The sequence below is a fragment of the Dromaius novaehollandiae genome, chromosome 5, assembly GCF_036370855.1.
Source record: "Dromaius novaehollandiae isolate bDroNov1 chromosome 5, bDroNov1.hap1, whole genome shotgun sequence".
Classification (NCBI taxonomy): Eukaryota; Metazoa; Chordata; class Aves; order Casuariiformes; family Dromaiidae; genus Dromaius; species Dromaius novaehollandiae.
The window spans coordinates 29,180,056-29,198,550 of NC_088102.1; the positions used below are offsets into that span (position 1 = coordinate 29,180,056).

Below are 18,495 nucleotides of genomic sequence, written 5' to 3' on the forward strand. Positions count from 1 at the left end.
CTGATTCAGACATAAATAAAATAAACAAATGAAAGCAGCGGCACTGGCACAACTGGCATTTTTTGCACTAGATTTAAGTTCAGAATTTGATTCAGTTCTTTAAAACAAAGAAACAGAAAAACTAAAGTTACTTTCAGTCAATACTTGAACTGTTGTCTTAATATTTTTGTCTAAGATTAGGTACTTAAGAATTTGACTTAACTACAGAAAAAAATCTGCAGCAGAAATTGTTTTTGGTGGCATAAAATTGAATTTGGTGATAGGACGAGAAAAAAATACTAGCTTCTGGGATAAAACAGGACTGGTTTTACACTACAAGAAATGAAGCAGAATAATCAGCCTAGCTGAACCAAAGGCAAATAGTTAAAAGTTTTTCAGTATATGGAGTTCATGTTTGCCTACACTAACCCTTCAGCATCATCAGAACTACTGAACATGTAAACACATAGTAAGTGTGGGAAGTGATATGCTCTCATTATACCAGTAGATGGGAGTACAGGGAGGAGAAAAGAACCAAACACTGAGACCTTGTATACCAAGACTAATGAAGAGACTACACAATATTTTGTTTAGCACAAACTTTTTTGCATCTTCTGTTCTAGAGCACAGGCATTCTTGACAGCATTAAGCTTGCTTTACAAGCATCAGTGCAGATTAGTGCTTCCATAAAGTTTCTAAAAGAAAAAAAATTTGGAAAACTAAAAAAATAGAATATACACGTACAAATACTTAACATTTTAAAGAAAAAAGTCAAGTCATTTAAAAGATTTTGGCTTCCTGAAAACTTAAATATTCTTCTCTTTAGGATAAGGTATAACAGCAACTCCAAGAAGACTAGGAAACCAAAGAGCAAAGCAACATACAAGATGTCCACTACCACAGATCATTTATTTATATACTAAGATAAAAAATACGAATATTTTATTAAAAAAGTTTATCAAACAACTGTATACATACAGTTAATATTGTTAAAAGCCAACATGTCAATTGATACTTTATGTACATTTGATTAATAATGTCATACAGTTGTAGAAAAGCATCACTTGGCAGAAACCGAAGTCTTATTTCAGACATTTGCCATTTGGAAAGTAGTTACCACCCTACACTACAAGAGACAAATAATACAGGAATAAAACATTTATACGTTACAATAAAAATACTTATTTGCTGTGATCATTTAAAGCAATTGGATGTTTTCTTTCTCCAAGAAGACCCATCATAAGTGGAGATTAAAGTGCACATAACCAACAGGTTAATAATTCTTCAGCAATCCCACCTATCTTTCTAGATGCTCCAAGCATGTCACAGTAATGTTAAGGGTTTAGGACTTTTCTCTGTGGCTTAAACAGGAAGGAATTTCAGCTTTCTAAGGTTCATGAAATAATTCTGGTGTATAATAAGATGAAGTAAGTTACAGAAACTTGGAAAATAATGTTTGGTGAACAAGTCAGTGTAAATTTGCCCAGATACACAAAATTTCTGGGAATGTATTTTCATTTTGAGAAGATTCATATTTCCGAGAGCTGTGGACGAAACAAGGAGAGCGTGCAACAATATTTATTTACATAACCACCCTGGCAGTCATCCTTTGTGGGCCACATATAATACAGGTTGGAGCAACACTTTATGCACGAGTTTTTGCCAACACTATCTACTTTATGCACGAGTTTTTGCTGGCAATCTGGGAAAGGAGAAAAAAAAGAGAGAAAATCACTGATGGTTTATTTACTATAGGCTAGGGTCCTGAACTACAAAAGTGCTCCTCAAAAACGTAGCTTAAAATATTGGCTTCATCTCATTACAAGCAAAATAGTAAACCTTACAAAATATGACACAGTCAGTACCAGCAGAACTGTCCAGGGCAGTAATTTTAATAAATCAGTCCACTTGGGATGAAAGAATGCTTATGCATGTTACAAACTATTCAAAAGCAACAGCTGAACAGGCTAAATTTACATCCACGTGAGAAGCATGACATGTTCACTGAACTGAAAAGAAACAAATTGCTGGTAGTTGTGGTTACCACTTATCACACAAACTCATCACCAATGATAAAAATTCCTTTTTTTTTTTTTCTTTCATTTTACAAATATGACTTTTAATGAGAAGTTCTGAGCCATTATACTTGCAGAGCAGACTTCATATCTTAGGCACTGGACCCAATTTAGAGGTAAAGCGTCTGTCAATATGATTTAACGTCCTTGGGTTTCTGAAAGCCATCCATATGAAGTTTACATACAGCACTACAAATATACACCAGATACTGCTGTAAATTTATGGGGAATACAAAACACTATTAAATACAACTTTCACCCCATGGCACATCAAGCATGGCAATACCACTTCTTTCATATCTGGTTAGAAATGGTCAGTTGTGATTATGCTTTATTGAATATTTTCCTTTCTGTAGCTGAGAAATATATAGCTTGGACTTGCTTCCATCCGGTCTTTTAAACCAAACTTCATCATGGTTAATTGTTGTTATTATGGCACTACAGGAAGTGAGGGAAGAAGGGGGGTAGGGAGTAAGGGAGAAAAAAAAAAAAAAAAAGAATTTAGAAACAAAATCATGGACCTTATAAACTAAACCATAACCTCAAAACTGCAGCTGCATTTCTGAACAATAAATGAAAATATGCATCAGCTGTAAATGCCAGGCTCAAGAGATACAGGCTCTGTTTTAAGTATAGTTTTAAGAGTTCTCTAATAACTGTGCATCTTCACTTATCTTTAGTGAAGAGAGTTAACAAATTTTCATCCAACCGTTTTCTCTCCTCCTACAAGGAGACATCCACATTACAACACCTACAAATACTTTAACTGATTATAACAACAATAGCCACTCTTCTTTTAAAGATTACCCATGTTAAAAAGCAGATCCGTTTGAAAACATACCACAGGAAATTACTTAAATTGGAAGTATCTGGAAAGGAGTTAAGCAGATCGAAACCTAAAATTTATAGCAAAAACAAAGCTGTAAAATATACACACACACAGCTGTGAGCAACCACACCAAGACCAAGAAAAAAAGAAAAAAGGCAAAATCTGAATAATTGCACTTAGCTGAATCATTCCTTAAGGAACACTTCTTTGAGCAGAGTTTACAACAAAAAAGGCTCCAGGCATACCAATATCCTTTGCAGACTCAGTTTTTAAGGACTGAAATTGTAACTGAAGACTGATAAAGAGACTGAACTTGGATAGCGCTAATCATATAAACAAGGACAAGCATTATATTTTCAGTACAATTTATCCAGTTTGAAAATAGCTACACTTCATAGAGTCATCTGGTATTTGTGCACCCTGTCTATAACAACTATCCAGTGTAGAGCTGCAATGACAATAGATAATTGCACAGTAAAAATTTGTTATTTATACAGCCTATATCATAAGCACAACTGCAACTTCAGATTTTAAGAGCTGTATGTTTAACACAACCATAAAAATTACTGTATGATATTCCTGTGTGGAGAGTATTTTCTGATATTTACATAAAGCAGCAGGCCTTAGATGTTCTAGTTACAATTAGTTATGAACCTGTATAAAAATTAAAATAGATTCCAGATTTAAAAAAAAAAACAGTTAAAAAAAGGAAGAGGATGCTGCAAGTATTAGAGGGCTATTAGGTTTATCAGAAAGGTAGTAGATTATAAGAAAGAAAAAGTTTTTCCACAAAAATGTGTATACAACCTGTGAAGCGGTCAGAAGATGCTGTGGATGCTAAAAGTTTACATAGCTCCAAGGGGAGACTAAAGCAATTAATGAAAAAAGATCTACCACAAACTGACTGTGACAACACTGTGTCCAGGAAGCTTCTGAGCCTCAAAAGTTGCTGAAATCCTGAAAGGCTGGGAAGTTCCACTGTACGCTTGCCCTGTTAAGCATCAGCTTTTGGCCATTGTCAGACACAGGATATTAGGCTAAGATTTTTTCTTGGCACAGGACCACCGCTATGTTCTGTGAAACTACTTCAGAATTTTCTTTTAGCTTCAAATATATACACATATATATACACATATATATACACATATATACAAAATAATATATAAAAAATATATTATTAAACTTATATATATCATATTATATATTATAATTATATTATATATTATATCGTATATACATACATATACATACATATATATATATATATATATATATATATATATATTTGTTTACTAAAATACTTTTCTGTTTCAGCCCTGAACAAACACTGAAACTACTCAAACAGAATCTGTTCCCCCACACCATACACAGGGAAGAAGAGAAACAGTTAGCTTTATAGTAAACTATTGCTAGATGAAGTTAATGTTCTCTAATTCATGTTAATTTTTATTAAGGAACAATAGCTTAGCCACACCTGGGTAGTGGTTCATATTTAATCAACGCTCTGCTCTTCAACTGATTTGCCCCATTCAATAGAAGACAAGACATACATTTCCCTGATTATACAGATACATTTACTTTAAACTACTGATTTAAATATATTCAGCTTTTTAATTTGGCAAATTTTATGCAATACAACAGAGAAAATATATTGAGATATCTTAAACATTCAATCAATTTTGTCCTGTTATATTTATGCCATTCCTGGATAGAAACTTTGTAAAGAGAAGTAAATGCTGTAAAAAAAGTTTCCAACTGCTTTATTTCCAAGTATCAATCAACTGAAAACAAAGTTTATCTTTAACAGTAGAAAGTATTTTTCCCCACAATTAAATATTTTCAGGCTGGCCAACAGCTCAAATTCTCTGGGCAACAAAATCCCAACATGCCAAAAAAAATACCCAGAGGCTATTCAGGAACTAGTAAGAGCTTTGGAAACTTAAAGCCTTATGTAAGATCCTGACCTGACAAACATTTTGTTACCTTCAGTGAGATCCAACCTTTACTGGCCTCACTCAAAGTCCAGCACTCAACTTTCTACTTTGATAATGCCTATTTTCCAAGGTGAACTAATAAATAAGTTATTGATGTGTCAGTGTTTTCAGATAAGCCTTGTTCTTCAGTCTCCATCATGGTTTTTTGCTTTTGTACAGCACTGTACAGAGATGCATGAACTGAATAATCTTTACCTTGTAGGACATTCATCTTTCTTATCAATGCATATCGTCTGTCCACGTCCATACCACTCTCCATCATAATAGAGTCTTCCTTCTTCAGACCTAGCACTGTGTAGATGCTTTTCTAATTTGACAGGTGCTAAAACAATCAATAAAAGACACTTAATATTGACTTGGTCAGTTAGGTTTATAAAAACACTTTCAGTAACTTATTTACATACAGCATAAACACCTTTTCATTGTCAAAAGTAGCCTTTAATAATTAACTCAATACACCAGAAAATTAGAAGCAAGATACGTTATTCCCCATCAGCTGTATTTGTTATATTTCCACTCTCAGATATCAGTTATCTTCCCTACAACTTTATAATATCTGCAACGTGAATTTTCACAAGCAGTGATATAGACAAATCCTCAAATAGCAGAACCTGAAAACTTTTCATCAGTGCATCAAGTCATTTACCACAACATGCAAGTAGTAATACATCATTAAAAGAAATATACCAACTGCTTGCCTTCTCTCCCTTTTCCTTGTTATTCATGACCTCCAGGTAATTACCTCAGTGCTAAATATTAGTTACCACTCTCTTTCCTGTAACTCTGCTTTTTCAGGGTTGTAGCTTGCACTGAATGTGAGCAGCTTTTGAAGTGTTCCTCTAAGATCTAGATGTTCTCAGTTTTCTGCCCCACATTGTGTAAACTTACACTTATATGTAGTAAGCATAGCTTACTAACATAATTGGTGTAACCCACTTTTAAAGTCTATATTTTGTTGATAATTTTCCACAATTCATGTGGAATACATAACCTGTCATCTACTGATAAATAAACAAAATCATCAGCAACCCAGCTACAAATCTGGGCACCTGAGAAAGAGGAAAGCAGAAAGCCAGATCATCCAGTTACCTCACCCCATCTTCCAACAGTATACCAGGCTAAAATAAATGTTATCTGTCTAGGTGCCATTCGCACTGTTGCACAGGCAAGTTCTGCTTTGTGAAACCAATGTTCACTTACGTTCTGGCTTTACTCTGTGTGGCCCCAGTGTAGCCATTGCCTTGAAACACAAAAGAAGAAAACAAAGTTAGTCAGAACGCCTAGTCTTTTTTCCTTTAACTGCCAAGTTCAATTATGAGGTTCTGTTTTCGTTCTGTTGCAGTATAGCTCAAGATACCTGCTTTTCCATTCCAAAACAGACTAAAACTTGGCATAATTCTGATTATGAAACACAAAATGCTGTATGAACAACCTACTGTTTGGATTTATTAGTTATACTCTTAAAGTCACAAATTTTTTCTCATGTGAACTGTGGATCACACTTAGCATTAAGTAGAAGAAAAACACTTTTAAGATCAGATATCTATTTCTTTTAAATAAATTCACAAAAAGGCAGAATCCCAAAAGACTCTGCGTTTCTTGCTGTTGTTTTAAATCATGTCACACAACAGCTAAGAAAACTAAGGAAAAGATAGTGTCTGCTCCTCTGATGCCATCAGCAAAGAGAGTCAGAGAAGTTTTCACGTAGGCACCACATTTTACTTTCTGTGTAGGAAATATTTACAAACATAAAAGCAGGATGCAAGGAGACTCAAAGCATTCCCCAGCAAGTTTCATAATTCACATGAAACATCTTACTGTTCCATAAGTTGAGAGGCACCAATTTTTGCTGGAGTACAAGCAGACTGGTCAAGCAAGGCAAGAATAGCATTTGGTTACACAAGATTAACTAACAATATGATAAAGATCTGATGAAGGGACTGTGCACTCAAAAGTTGGCTTATTTTTTCAAATAGAGAAGTTGGTCAAGCAAACTTCTCTTCCTGTAAACCCTGATTCTCTTATAACCTGGGAAAGTCACAGCTAAAACTTCAGCATACCAAGAAAATGGCATGAGAGATCAAAGCATAGAAATCTTGATAAAATAAACAATTTACTATGAGAAAGCACACCATATTGTATTAAAAAAATTTAATTTAAAACACAATGCTATGAAACTGCTGAAGAGTTTCTACTCAACTATTTCAGACTATACAGAATCGTGACAGTCTTGACACAGCCTTTAAGATCAGTTTATCATTGAAAATTATAGATTATCTGTTTTAGGCATAACCTCTCCCACCACCTCATCAGTATCTTCTGTGTGATTTGGGTTGAATCAGAAAAGGCAACAATAACATAGCTTGAACTGGCATCATTAATTGACCATTGCAGAAATAAAAATCTATTTAGAGTGTTGATTGTACTAGAAGCACATTTACATATTTGTAAGAGGCAAAAGGACTGGACAAAACCCCAAACAAACAAAAAACCCAAAGCTACTGGCATTCATCCTTTCACCTTACCTTCCTTATTGTTGTCCAGTCTTCAAGTATATCAAGGTCTTGTAACATATAAACTATATAGGGGCGTTGAAAAGTTAAGGGATTCTCTTTTAAACAGAGATAATAAAATACCCTAAAGATTGTAGAAAGATGTTAATAGCTCTATTCTGCCAATCATTCATGCAAGGAATACCTACAGAAATTGAAAGCTCAGGAGGAAAGAAAAAAAGAAAAGGCACATCTGAGTTATGCAACTCAGTTTACTTTAAAAGTTAGGAGGGATAACTAATACATATATATCGACTTGTACTATTGGAACTCAACTTAGGGATACAAAATTAACAACTAGAATGTACCCATTCCATCCCTGACAGTACCAAAAGCATTCTATTTACAATATTACAAGTTAGAATTCAAAATCATTGCAATTTCAATCTGTCACTGCAAATCAGCAACTACATCAGTATCAGCTTTGTTAAAATTACCATTTTTACAGTATTCTACATCATATTTCTTAGAAAGAAGAGCATAAACAGTGCCATATCTGAATATCAGATACCTAAAAATCAGTAGTGTAAAGTTAAGCCAAAGTCCCTTCCTTGAACTATCAACAATAAAGTACAAATTGTCTATTAGAGCAATACAAGCATTTCAAAACAAAACTACATATAGGATAGTTATTCCACTACAACACTCCTCAGTTTTTGTTTCTCCTCAATTCATTGCATAAAAACAATTTAAAAAGGAGTTGAGGTCATGAGAGCTTCAAGAAAGGAAGGTTAAAATTAAGAATGTTTAGCTATTTTCAAACATGCTTTCCTCTAAATAGAAAAGAATTACAAATCAAAAGTTACATAAGATTTCTAGCTATTTGCTTTATACAGATCTGCATAAATCAGCTAGTTCAAAACTTTTTAAGTCATAAGCAACAGCAGCAAATTAATTTGTTCATGAAAAATGATTTTTTGGTCATATGAGTTGCCTGAAGTTACTGGGTTTTTAGATCTAATACTATATTAATATATTATTTTCTGTTTGAAAGTTTATTCTAAAACAGAAAAGTAGTTCATAATTCATAGAATCTAATGCTACTTATCTTGACATTCCAATGAGAAGGATGACTGAGAGCTAAACATATGCTTTCACACAACTTGACAGTGAAGTTACCAAGGGTTGAGAAACTAAGCAGACATTTACATGTGCATTGATTTGTAACACTTGAGCACTAGCTAAAATACACCTCCACTAAACTGCATTTAAGACGCATCCTAATTGAAAAAAACCAATCATTATTCATTATTTGGATAAAGCATCTGTCTGGAATGTGTTCCAATCAATCAGCCATCCTCATTCAGAGTGTCCCAGTCAGAACATAATCAGGACAGGTATAAAAATAGATACCAGAAAGTGTAAAAGTGAGTGAGTGTGTTATAACAAAAGATGACAATTTTTTCTAAAACTTCTTCCTTCCCACCTTCACTTCCCCTTTAAGTTAGGTAATCTTGCCAAAACAGCAGGATATTTTGGAGCAGCTTCGCAATAAAAATGGCCTTTATGCCTTATATTGTCAGTATTTTGGAACTGGTCATTTTTAGGCAGTCTCCAGGATTCAGGCAACTTCTAAACCATCACATCTCTACACTATAGAAAAAGAGGACATAGGGAAGAAGGGAGAGAAGAGAAGAATGCTTAGGCTGCAAAGGCAAGTCCTTCTTTCTCTGGAGAAAGATGACACTGTCTCCTAGGTGTTATACTTTATTTTCAGGGTGACACCTTAAAAAGTTTCAACAGCACTGCATGCTCCTGAACTGCTATGAAGAAATTACCAATGCAATATTTTAAATTGCTTACTCTACCCCAAAACACTAACAGTCTCAATTCTTGGAATTTAGAACTTGCAGTCAAAGTGGATTTAAAGGCTACAGAATTATTCTGAAGTAATAAATTCAGTAAAGATATCCTGGTATGAAAAGCTAAGCCACACAGGAGAAGTTACAAAAGTCAAGGGGTTTTTTTTTTGCAAACATAATACCTAGTTTTTTCTGCTTTCTCTTTGTTCCTGATTGTCAAACCCAATCTCCATTACACCAAGAGTTCATCTTCTACCAAATTTAGTCTTTTAATAAAAACAGATTCCAGTAACGAGAAGCTACTACTCATTGATTCACCTTCGGAAGACCTTTTAGTCTGAGCATTACCAACCTTCTGTGACTTCACAAAAAGAAAAAAAAGACATATCTTTTCCTACCTTTCAATAACAATCTAAACCTCTCTGTCCTGAGCCTCTTCTCCCAGATTGCTTGCTTTTCAGGAACACAGCTGGACTGAGTATGCTTCAAGATACATCCTTCATCATGCACCATGCCTTCCTTAGTACATGCAGTGTGTAATTCAGAGCTCTGAAGTTCCTCCCTTCCAATACACCATACTGAAAAAATGACAGCAAATACTTGCCCAAAATATGAGCTAAAATCACGTCTATTTCTTGAAAAGCTGGGGAAAAAAAAGTTATAAGTACTCTCTATAGTGCAACTAGTAGTTAAAAAGGAGAATCTAAATTTTCAGAACAGGATGTGTCAACAAAGTTTCTTTCATCTGAATTAGATTGACCTTCCAAAAAAAAAAAAAAGAAAAGAAAAAAAAAAGACGAGCTGTGTAGAGAATGAAACACTACTAGAAAGAACAATGATTTTAGTAAAAGGATATCTGACACAACAACAGGTTTCTTTTTATCTGGACTAAATGGATCCTTCCTTTTCTTCCTGGACTGTAATTCATCATTCCATAATTCTGAAAAATAATAAGAATGTGCTATGAATCAGAAATATCTGTATATCGAGCTCTTTCTACAGCAAAAACATTGTCCAAAAATTGAAGATATCAAATTTTCTGGTGAGATGGTGTTTCTTGACAGAAAGAATGTATTGCATGATTCTGCAGTCATAGATTAATATTCTCAAGACACACGAGAGATGCTGACAATTACTGGACCAAAGATTGTTTTAGGCTTAAATTCAGTCCCACAAAGTCTATGGAGTAGTTCCAAACAGCATTCTACTGGATAATCCGAAACTCCTCTGACATAAGAACTGCACATTCAAGTAATCAGTAGCTACTAGAAGATTAAACAAAACAAAATCTTTCAATTTCCATCCACCTGAAGTAATGTCAATGCTATGCCGGTCTTCTTCAAGTCTTCTAATTTTCTCCTCCAGTTCACTTTGAACAGTATCATAGAGTAGAAGCTTTTCACTCTTAAAGAAAGAAAGGAACAATTTTTGCATTTTTATGTGACTAAGTTCCATCATCCAAATACATGTAACATGGTATGACACATCAGAAGGAAAAGTAGATTTAGGTAGAAGTTTTCAGAAGCAATAAAATGTATGACATATCCTTCTATGCAGTTTCTTAGCATGAGATCCTAGATCCTTAAAGACAGCGCATTCACTTGGTATAAACATATTTACATTTATCAGCTATCAATAGCAAGAACGCGTAACTATACAAAGTATGCAGTTAGATCTCCAGAATAACTGTTCATATTTTGACACAAATACAGTATTTCCTTATGGGTAGCAAACATTTATTCACAACTGTGAGGAAGTCAGTTCTACTCCATGTTTCTTTAAAGATCAAAAAAGCTAACCTTCTCATTAAGATTATTTTATTAAGCTACCTCCAATAATAAAGTTATAGTAATTAAATGAGAATGTGCTATAAAATACTACAGTATTTATTATTAACATATTTCTGTAGAGCTAAGAAATACCTCCTCACTATAGAAATAATTTATTGTGTGCATAAAATAATCTTGGTAGTTGTGAAAGCAAAAATGTCTACCTTAAAGCTGTGATAAACACACTTACTACAGTGCTTTAGAAAAGTTAGCTAGTTAACCCTTTTAAAAGAACATTTCTGATCCAAATACATTAACATAATGCCTTTGATGTCAGGGGTACCATTAGCATCTTTTATCTACAAAGACAAATGGAAATACACTCACATATGAACTTTCTACAGCATTTAACATAGTCTAACCTCTCTTCCATCCCTAACTGTTTCAAAATGAGAAAATGAGTTTTGCGTTACAACTGCTCTCATTTATGGTCCTCCATATACAACTGATAACAAAGTTACACACTATCTGCACAGACCAGTTATCTTTTTAAAAGCAGCACCTAAAGCCTCCAAACTCTGTAAACCAGTGATTTGGAGCTAAGCTGAGTTGTGAGCCTCAAGGAAATAGAATTACTTACTCTTTCATAAGCTTGCACTTTTAGTAAAACCCAAGTAGGAAATGCATTTGATAGTTACAATGTAAAGTTCATTTAAATTCCAAAGACCTCTTTTTGTGTATTTTTCAATCCCTTAATATAAGAAGGAAGTAACAAGTGGTCCTTCATTAGACCTCATGCTTTCCTAAGATATTGACAAAATGGAAATTTTTTTAAAGAACGTGTGTATATCCTTGCTTCATTGGCATATTAGGAGCCCTGGACTTCAGTCATAATCAACCGCTCAGAAGAAGACACATCTAAGTAACTGTAATGGGGGGCTGAGGCTATGTTGCAAATTTCAGGCTCTAAGTAGCTATGTTATAGAATCAGAGAGAGATACGTGTCTTTGTACTAGGCTACCCAGTATCCAGATACTTAAACAGAAAGGTTTATGTTCAAGGAGAGAAATAAATTTTTCCAGTAACTGCTTTTGAAATGACAATTGTATCACTAGCTGTCCAAGACATCATAAAAAGACATAATAAGGCTTCTGTTTTTCTTCTCCAAAAATGCAAGGTGTATTTTGCTAAATTTATGGTAGGCATTTCAGTTACTGTTCTACATAATTATTACACAACAATAGATTGCCAGATGATATTTTTAACCTTTAATAAGAGCCTGTTAATGAAAACTAAGAAACCTTATGTGCTGCTTATATGCAAAGCGAAACAAATATAAAGCTTTAACATGCTTTGAACAATTTCTTTAATGGAATGAAATATCAGAAGACAATTGCATTAAAATAGCAAATAACAGCAATACTAAAAAACATACACTGAACTTTGAAAGTTTGACACAGTAAAAGATAGATGAGATCAGCTATCAATTTAAAGTAGCTAGCACTACCTCACAGTGCTGTCGAGAGGCTTGAATTTCACATTCATACTTGTTCTTCACAGATTCCAGACAAAGCTCTCTATAGATACCTATAATCAGACAAATTACAGCAATATTACTCCCTGTAGCTAATATCTGACTTCAGAATTCTCTTTTAAGATTGCCTGCAAGTCCCAAAATATGCATATAGTTGAAAATGCAAATATATTATATTAGGCACTTATAGTGGCTGGCTACTCTAAAGAATAGAAACAGCTATATAAAAAAAAGTAATCTCTTAAGTCTGAAGATCTAAAGGAAAATAAATGCTATTTATGCTTTTTTTCCCCTCCCATCAGGCTACATATGGTATCAGCTGTCATGTTAACCTTGCAGAATAGGTCTATTTCATATTTCTGCCCAGATTATCCTGGATATCCTCAGTTTTCAGATAGATGAAGTACTCAACAGCCTCTTTATTTTCTATTCAGTGTTTTAAATAATGTTTTGGGGTTTTTAAAAGGCTAAAAAAAACAGAATAAAAGAATGTCCTTGTGCAAATTAATAAAATGGAATAAGGCTTCCTTCACAAGTCACCACCTCAATAAATCATAGCGATGAACAAGATTCTGCTCCATTCTTAGGAATATCTTTCTTGTGAAATAAAGGCTAATTCTTCTGAATATTAGGACTATTTCCTTATACATTTCTGAAAAGTATCTACCAAGCTGAGAGGCTGAGAACTTAAAAAAGTCTGAAAGATACCCGGAAAAGTAATATGTGGCAAGTGCAAATACAACATAATTTAATATTTTAAGGTATTAAACACAAAATAAATTGTTCCGGAATATCATCTTCAGGAATTAAGTCCACACACTCTAGTGCTGCTTAGTAACAGGAAAACACCCAGCAAAAATAACTTTCCTTACAGTTCAGTTGACTATAAATGAATATAGGACTAGAGAAACAATACTGGATAGGCAGTTCCTCTGAAAAACAAACCACAAAGTATTAAGCCAAGCATCTTTCTTGTATGCAGTCACTTCTGATGAAGAACTTAAAGTGCTGTTTTCTAACATCAGTGCATTATGCTTCCCCACCACCACCACTCCTTTAGTGCCCCAGGCCCACTGGCATGTCCAAGTCTACCAATTTATAATCACTGCTTATTTCCCTGAAATCGAGCAGTGTGGGTATGAATACTTCCAGATGCAAAAGACATCCCTGACTTGCTGAAATAGTCAAGATCCACATTTTGTGCTAATAGTGCTCATTGACCTGAAGGAGAGAAAAGAAACTCATGCATTCTATCACAGAGACAATTATATTCATAGTTCAGTTAAGTTTATTTTTCTACTTCCCCTCTCCAAAGCATAAGAGGATCCTCAGTGGTTACTTGCTGGAGCTCAAGCCCTGCTACTACCCACTTCTGTCAAGGTCCTAACACGGTAAGAGCAAACAAGCCTGTCCTGCATTTTCTTGACTTCATGATCCAAGTCTCTCCAGAATATTTTTCTGAATCTGATTAAAGTGGGGGGAACTGATTTATAACCTCAGCTTCAAGGAAATTTGTAGCATTTACCCTGGGTTCTTTATACTTTAGAACATGGATCTTCAGTGCTGACAAAGTTTTGAATCAGGAAAATCTCGAATATTCTGCCTCTCCATACCCACCTACATGAAAGTACTGACAGACAGTCAAATTTAAAACTGAAAATCAAAAACCTGGATTAGGGTTGCTTTCCTGTCAAACCTTCTGGGAATCCTCTGTGAAGCCTGAGAAGGCTAACAAGGATTGAAAAATTGTCAAGTAAATTTTGGGTAAAGATCTTAAAACCCAGAAATTCTGGGTCCCCAGCTAAACGAGGGAAAGCTATACAGGGAAGACAACAGGTAGGGGAAGGGGGAGGAAATGCAATAGCCCAAAAGACTTCTAATTCCCTTCACAGCCTGAAGGCAAAAGCACCAAGGAAGAGATACTGAGTAGCACTGAAGTAGTACCAGTATTATGAAAAGCATAAGCAGGCTTGTCATTTTCTAGTTTGGTGGCACTGTGCTTCTGCTGGATCTCTTAGAAAGGATACTGGCACAGCTTTTCTGGCTGGACAGATCATGACTGTCTGTCTTTGGCTCTTTGACAACCTGTGTTAGGTAACCCCTAGACAGCTGAATTACTGCAAAGAGTCAAACTATGATATGAAAAGACTTTACAACATGGAAGTACAGAACTTTGTCTACATAGAATACTGCCATTCCATAAGACTATATGGTTGTGTCCCAGAAGGACAAGTTAGTTCTTGTTTGCTTCTTCTACCAGCACAAAAGCTTCAATAGTTAAACACAGCTTAGATAAAATCTGCTACCGACAAGAGTTTTCTTCCTTCCCCAGACTGGGGCAGGGAGATAGGAACAGAGGAGTAGAAAAGAAAGAGACTAGAAGAGCAGGAAAAACATGAGCATCTAAGATGACAAGAACGAACTGGCAGGCACATCATGAGATGACATCTACACGTTTTCGTTTCATCTGTGACAAAGAGGTACAGATCTAATTTGGATTTTTTTAATAATTACAGTGATCACTGTTTTTAATTCAGCAATTTTGCACCAACTATGCAAAGACAACCAGACATCAAATAAAACACAAGTACACAATATTTTGGTGTGATGTTATCAGGTAACTCATGCAAAGACATAAGCAGCTAAGCATTTTGACTTGGAAAATATTTATTTAAAAAAAAAAAAAAAAGCACGCCACACTATCTCTAGCTTTAAAAATCTCTCCTTTAACAATTTGGGAGCCGGGGGGGGGAAGGATGACAAGACCAGAAAACTTACAAATGCATAGCAAGTTTAGATTATTAAAACAGAAACACTCATTTTATATGCCTACCTGCCACCTTTGTTCGGATTTGCATATTTTCTTGTAAAGCTGCCAATGGTTCTAAGTACTCAGGTGCTTTTCCAGCTATGACCTCTTGTAGTTTTGCATCCACTTGGCTTAATCTTTCTTTGTAAAGTCTTAAAACAATAATAAAAAGACAATTTTATTTAAAAACAAACACAAATTAGAAAAAATATTTTTAACAGAACTATTCTGCATCTATTTATTAATGCTATAGCACACCCAGTGAAGCAAAGAAATTTAAGATTTGTTACCATTTGAATTTTCCAATACATATTTTCCTTTTGAACAACATTCCTTATGGCTATTAAGCCTTTCTGGAAAATATGTGCAACCACTAAGAAGTGTAGAAAGTAAAGATAAAATGAAATGCATCTCCACCTCTAAGGATGAAGAAAAATTTATATGGCTAATAGGTGTAACATGGAACAGGAAGTAAATCAACAACAAAGCGGACAGGAGAGGATGTTACAATACATAAGAATGATGGGGCTTATGTCATGGTAGGGAAAGGCAGATGTTTTGTGGATAGAAATTCCTGCATTCACATATTTGCTTCCACCCTACCATGAACCAAGCGAAAAGACAGGCAGGCTCTTATTGGAGCAACTCTCATTGCAGTGAAAAATCCACATATCACAAACTATCACAACTGTCATGGGATAACTTGTAACTGACATCTTCTATTCTTACCAAACAGAAATGAAGACATTAAACATCTGCATTTTACCTGATATTCATTCTTTCTATGAAAGCTGATATTTACTGATAGGTGATGTTAAGAAATTTGCTTGAATTTTGAAGAATTTAATTCAGCATCTATTACAAGCATTTCAATCACAATAAAGCTCCATTCTTTACAACTGATAACTTAAGCAAAATATTGTATGGCAGAATCATCAATATAATCAGATCTTCCTGTATTCATTTTTACCATGCACCCTACTACCAAAAGTTGTACCATTAAGGTAACACATATAACACAGTTGGTATACGCTCAAGAACACAGCAGATCTTTACCATTTATACGGTTCACACCTCTTTGGGCCTGGGATGCTGGTTTTTTTACTTAAGGTGCATAGCTAAGTTATGAACTGTATAGGAAAAAGTTCATGCATATTGATGCATGCAGACCTACTTGAAAAATAGTGCCTGCTCACCTGCCACCCACCTGCTCATTGTTTTATTTTGACAACAACTCAATAGTTCAAACATACGTACCCAACCCAGCAATAGTCAAACAGCAATCACCTCCCTCCTCAACCTGCAGGCTGTTCGAATAGGATACTGCAGTCAACTGACATAACTTGCAATTGATTAAAATACAATTTGCTGCCCTCATAATCCGTGAAGGGCATCCCATGCACACTGTGGTTAACTTCGAGAAACGGCAGAAATATCTGCAGCTAGAACTGCATTGTGCACAGGGACACTGTGGGTCACTAACATCTGATTACACACCACTGAATTACAGCTAGATCAGAGCAAGCAGTTATGATGAGGAGCTGCAAGCGCTTGGAATCATGCAGCAGTTGATGAACTAGAACTGCTTATCCAGTACTTTCAAATAGTGATTTGCCCGAAATGGACAACTGTTATCAACCACTGTAAACCCTACTTATCTCATAGCACTTGAATTCTGTTTTGCTGAAAAGAAAACAGTTGCATCTGCCTCTTCTTCCACCTTTGCTGTCAGTCATGACTAAACACTTCATTGTTTATGTATCATTTTCTTCTTTCCCAATATAATTACCTCCACATTCATGCCTGCTCCTTCCTATAATCTTTCTTTCCCCACTCTAATGCTCCTCCTTTTCCAGTATTCCCATCATCACAGTTCTTCCTGCCCCTACAAACACCCCAATCTCTCCTGAACTCAAAAGCCAGTTCGTATTGACTGGCTCTAACACTCGTCAGTTGGCTCAGCTGTTATGGTCCCATTTCCCAGGCTGCTCCATGCTCAGCCAGATCAGAGAAGGATGGCAAGCCAAACAGTTTTCTCCATGCATTGCAGCAAGCCAAATAAATTGCCTGTTGGACAATTCTTTCCAGACCATATTATACAGACCTTGCAGTGTTCTGTTACGCTAAGCAAGCTGGATGCCCTAGTTCTCTTGTAGGGAGAACTATCTCACAGTACAAACACTCACCTCGAATGTGGTGATATCAGACTAAATTTTCAATTAATAAACAAACCAAACACCCACCCCCCACCTCAAAAACAAATAGACAAGGTCTCCTGAAAGTTTCACTTGTCAGGTACCTGATTAAGTTAGTTGCCAAATTCCTATCAATTTAAATTGGAACAGATGCATCTCACTTGTCTAGGCATATCTGAAAAAACTTAAATACATACAAAGGTCTGATTCTAATTCAAATGAGATTCATCTTCAAATACTTATGGCAAACTACAGACAGAGAGCCAACAGAGTCATCATTTTCAATACTGGTATCTAGTTTGTGGTAACTACGAGGACCTTTCAGTAGTACAAGCTATAAAAACCGTTGATATATTGAAAAAAAAATTCTTACTTATCAAAGGCAATTCTTGGGTCTGTTTAGACATGTCCTGCATATATAAAAGGATGAGAAGGATCTTGATGTACCTCCCCTGAAAACACAATTTCTTGTTTTTTGCTAAGTGTTTTGAGGCAAAAGACCCACATCAGCCCTTCACAGCGAGGCTTCAGAATCATTCCTTCAGCAAAACAACAAAAGTTATATTCGTTCCTGTCAGAGCCCCACAGCAGAAAAAGCATTCTGGAGCAACTGCCAGCAAATCATTTCAGAACTCCCAATGCTTATTCTTCTCTAATAGTAGCATTAACAAATATGAAAGGAGAAACCCTTACACCTTGCATACAATATTCTGACAGAATGGATCCTCAAATGAGGCACTTAAAACATTAAAATACTTACTGGTCTTTAAGGTCTGTAAATTGCTTTTCAAGATTGGACATTTCATCTAAACACTCCATTCTTCTTCTTTCACAGTCCTCATCATCCATTTCTAAGGAAAAAAAAAAGTTCAATTTATTTGGAACAATATAACCAAATAAATTGGATATTTTGCTTCTAGTGAATTTGAATGAAGCCTGAATTAGCCATAAATAGAT

At 35.1% G+C, this 18,495-nt stretch overlaps 1 protein-coding gene across 2 annotated transcripts in view; it reads right to left on the bottom strand.

The window, feature by feature from the left end:
* Window positions 1–18,495, bottom strand: part of BRMS1L (BRMS1 like transcriptional repressor) — a 63,761-nt gene that overhangs the window by 37,106 nt on the left and 8,160 nt on the right. Inside the window, exons 2-10 of one of the 2 annotated variants that reach the window (XM_026120384.2) lie at window positions 18,299–18,389; window positions 15,368–15,495; window positions 12,508–12,587; window positions 10,539–10,635; window positions 10,088–10,171; window positions 7,403–7,467; window positions 6,078–6,117; window positions 5,073–5,199; window positions 870–2,492 (exon numbers count right to left, since the gene is read on the bottom strand). In XM_026120384.2, the coding sequence (XP_025976169.1) occupies window positions 2,369–2,492; window positions 5,073–5,199; window positions 6,078–6,117; window positions 7,403–7,467; window positions 10,088–10,171; window positions 10,539–10,635; window positions 12,508–12,587; window positions 15,368–15,495; window positions 18,299–18,389 (836 nt within the window). In that variant the 3' untranslated portion in view covers window positions 870–2,368. Of the gene's footprint in view, window positions 1–869; window positions 2,493–5,072; window positions 5,200–6,077; window positions 6,118–7,402; window positions 7,468–10,087; window positions 10,172–10,538; window positions 10,636–12,507; window positions 12,588–15,367; window positions 15,496–18,298; window positions 18,390–18,495 lie in introns of those variants that run through there. The other variant, XM_064512348.1, reaches the window with a different exon arrangement.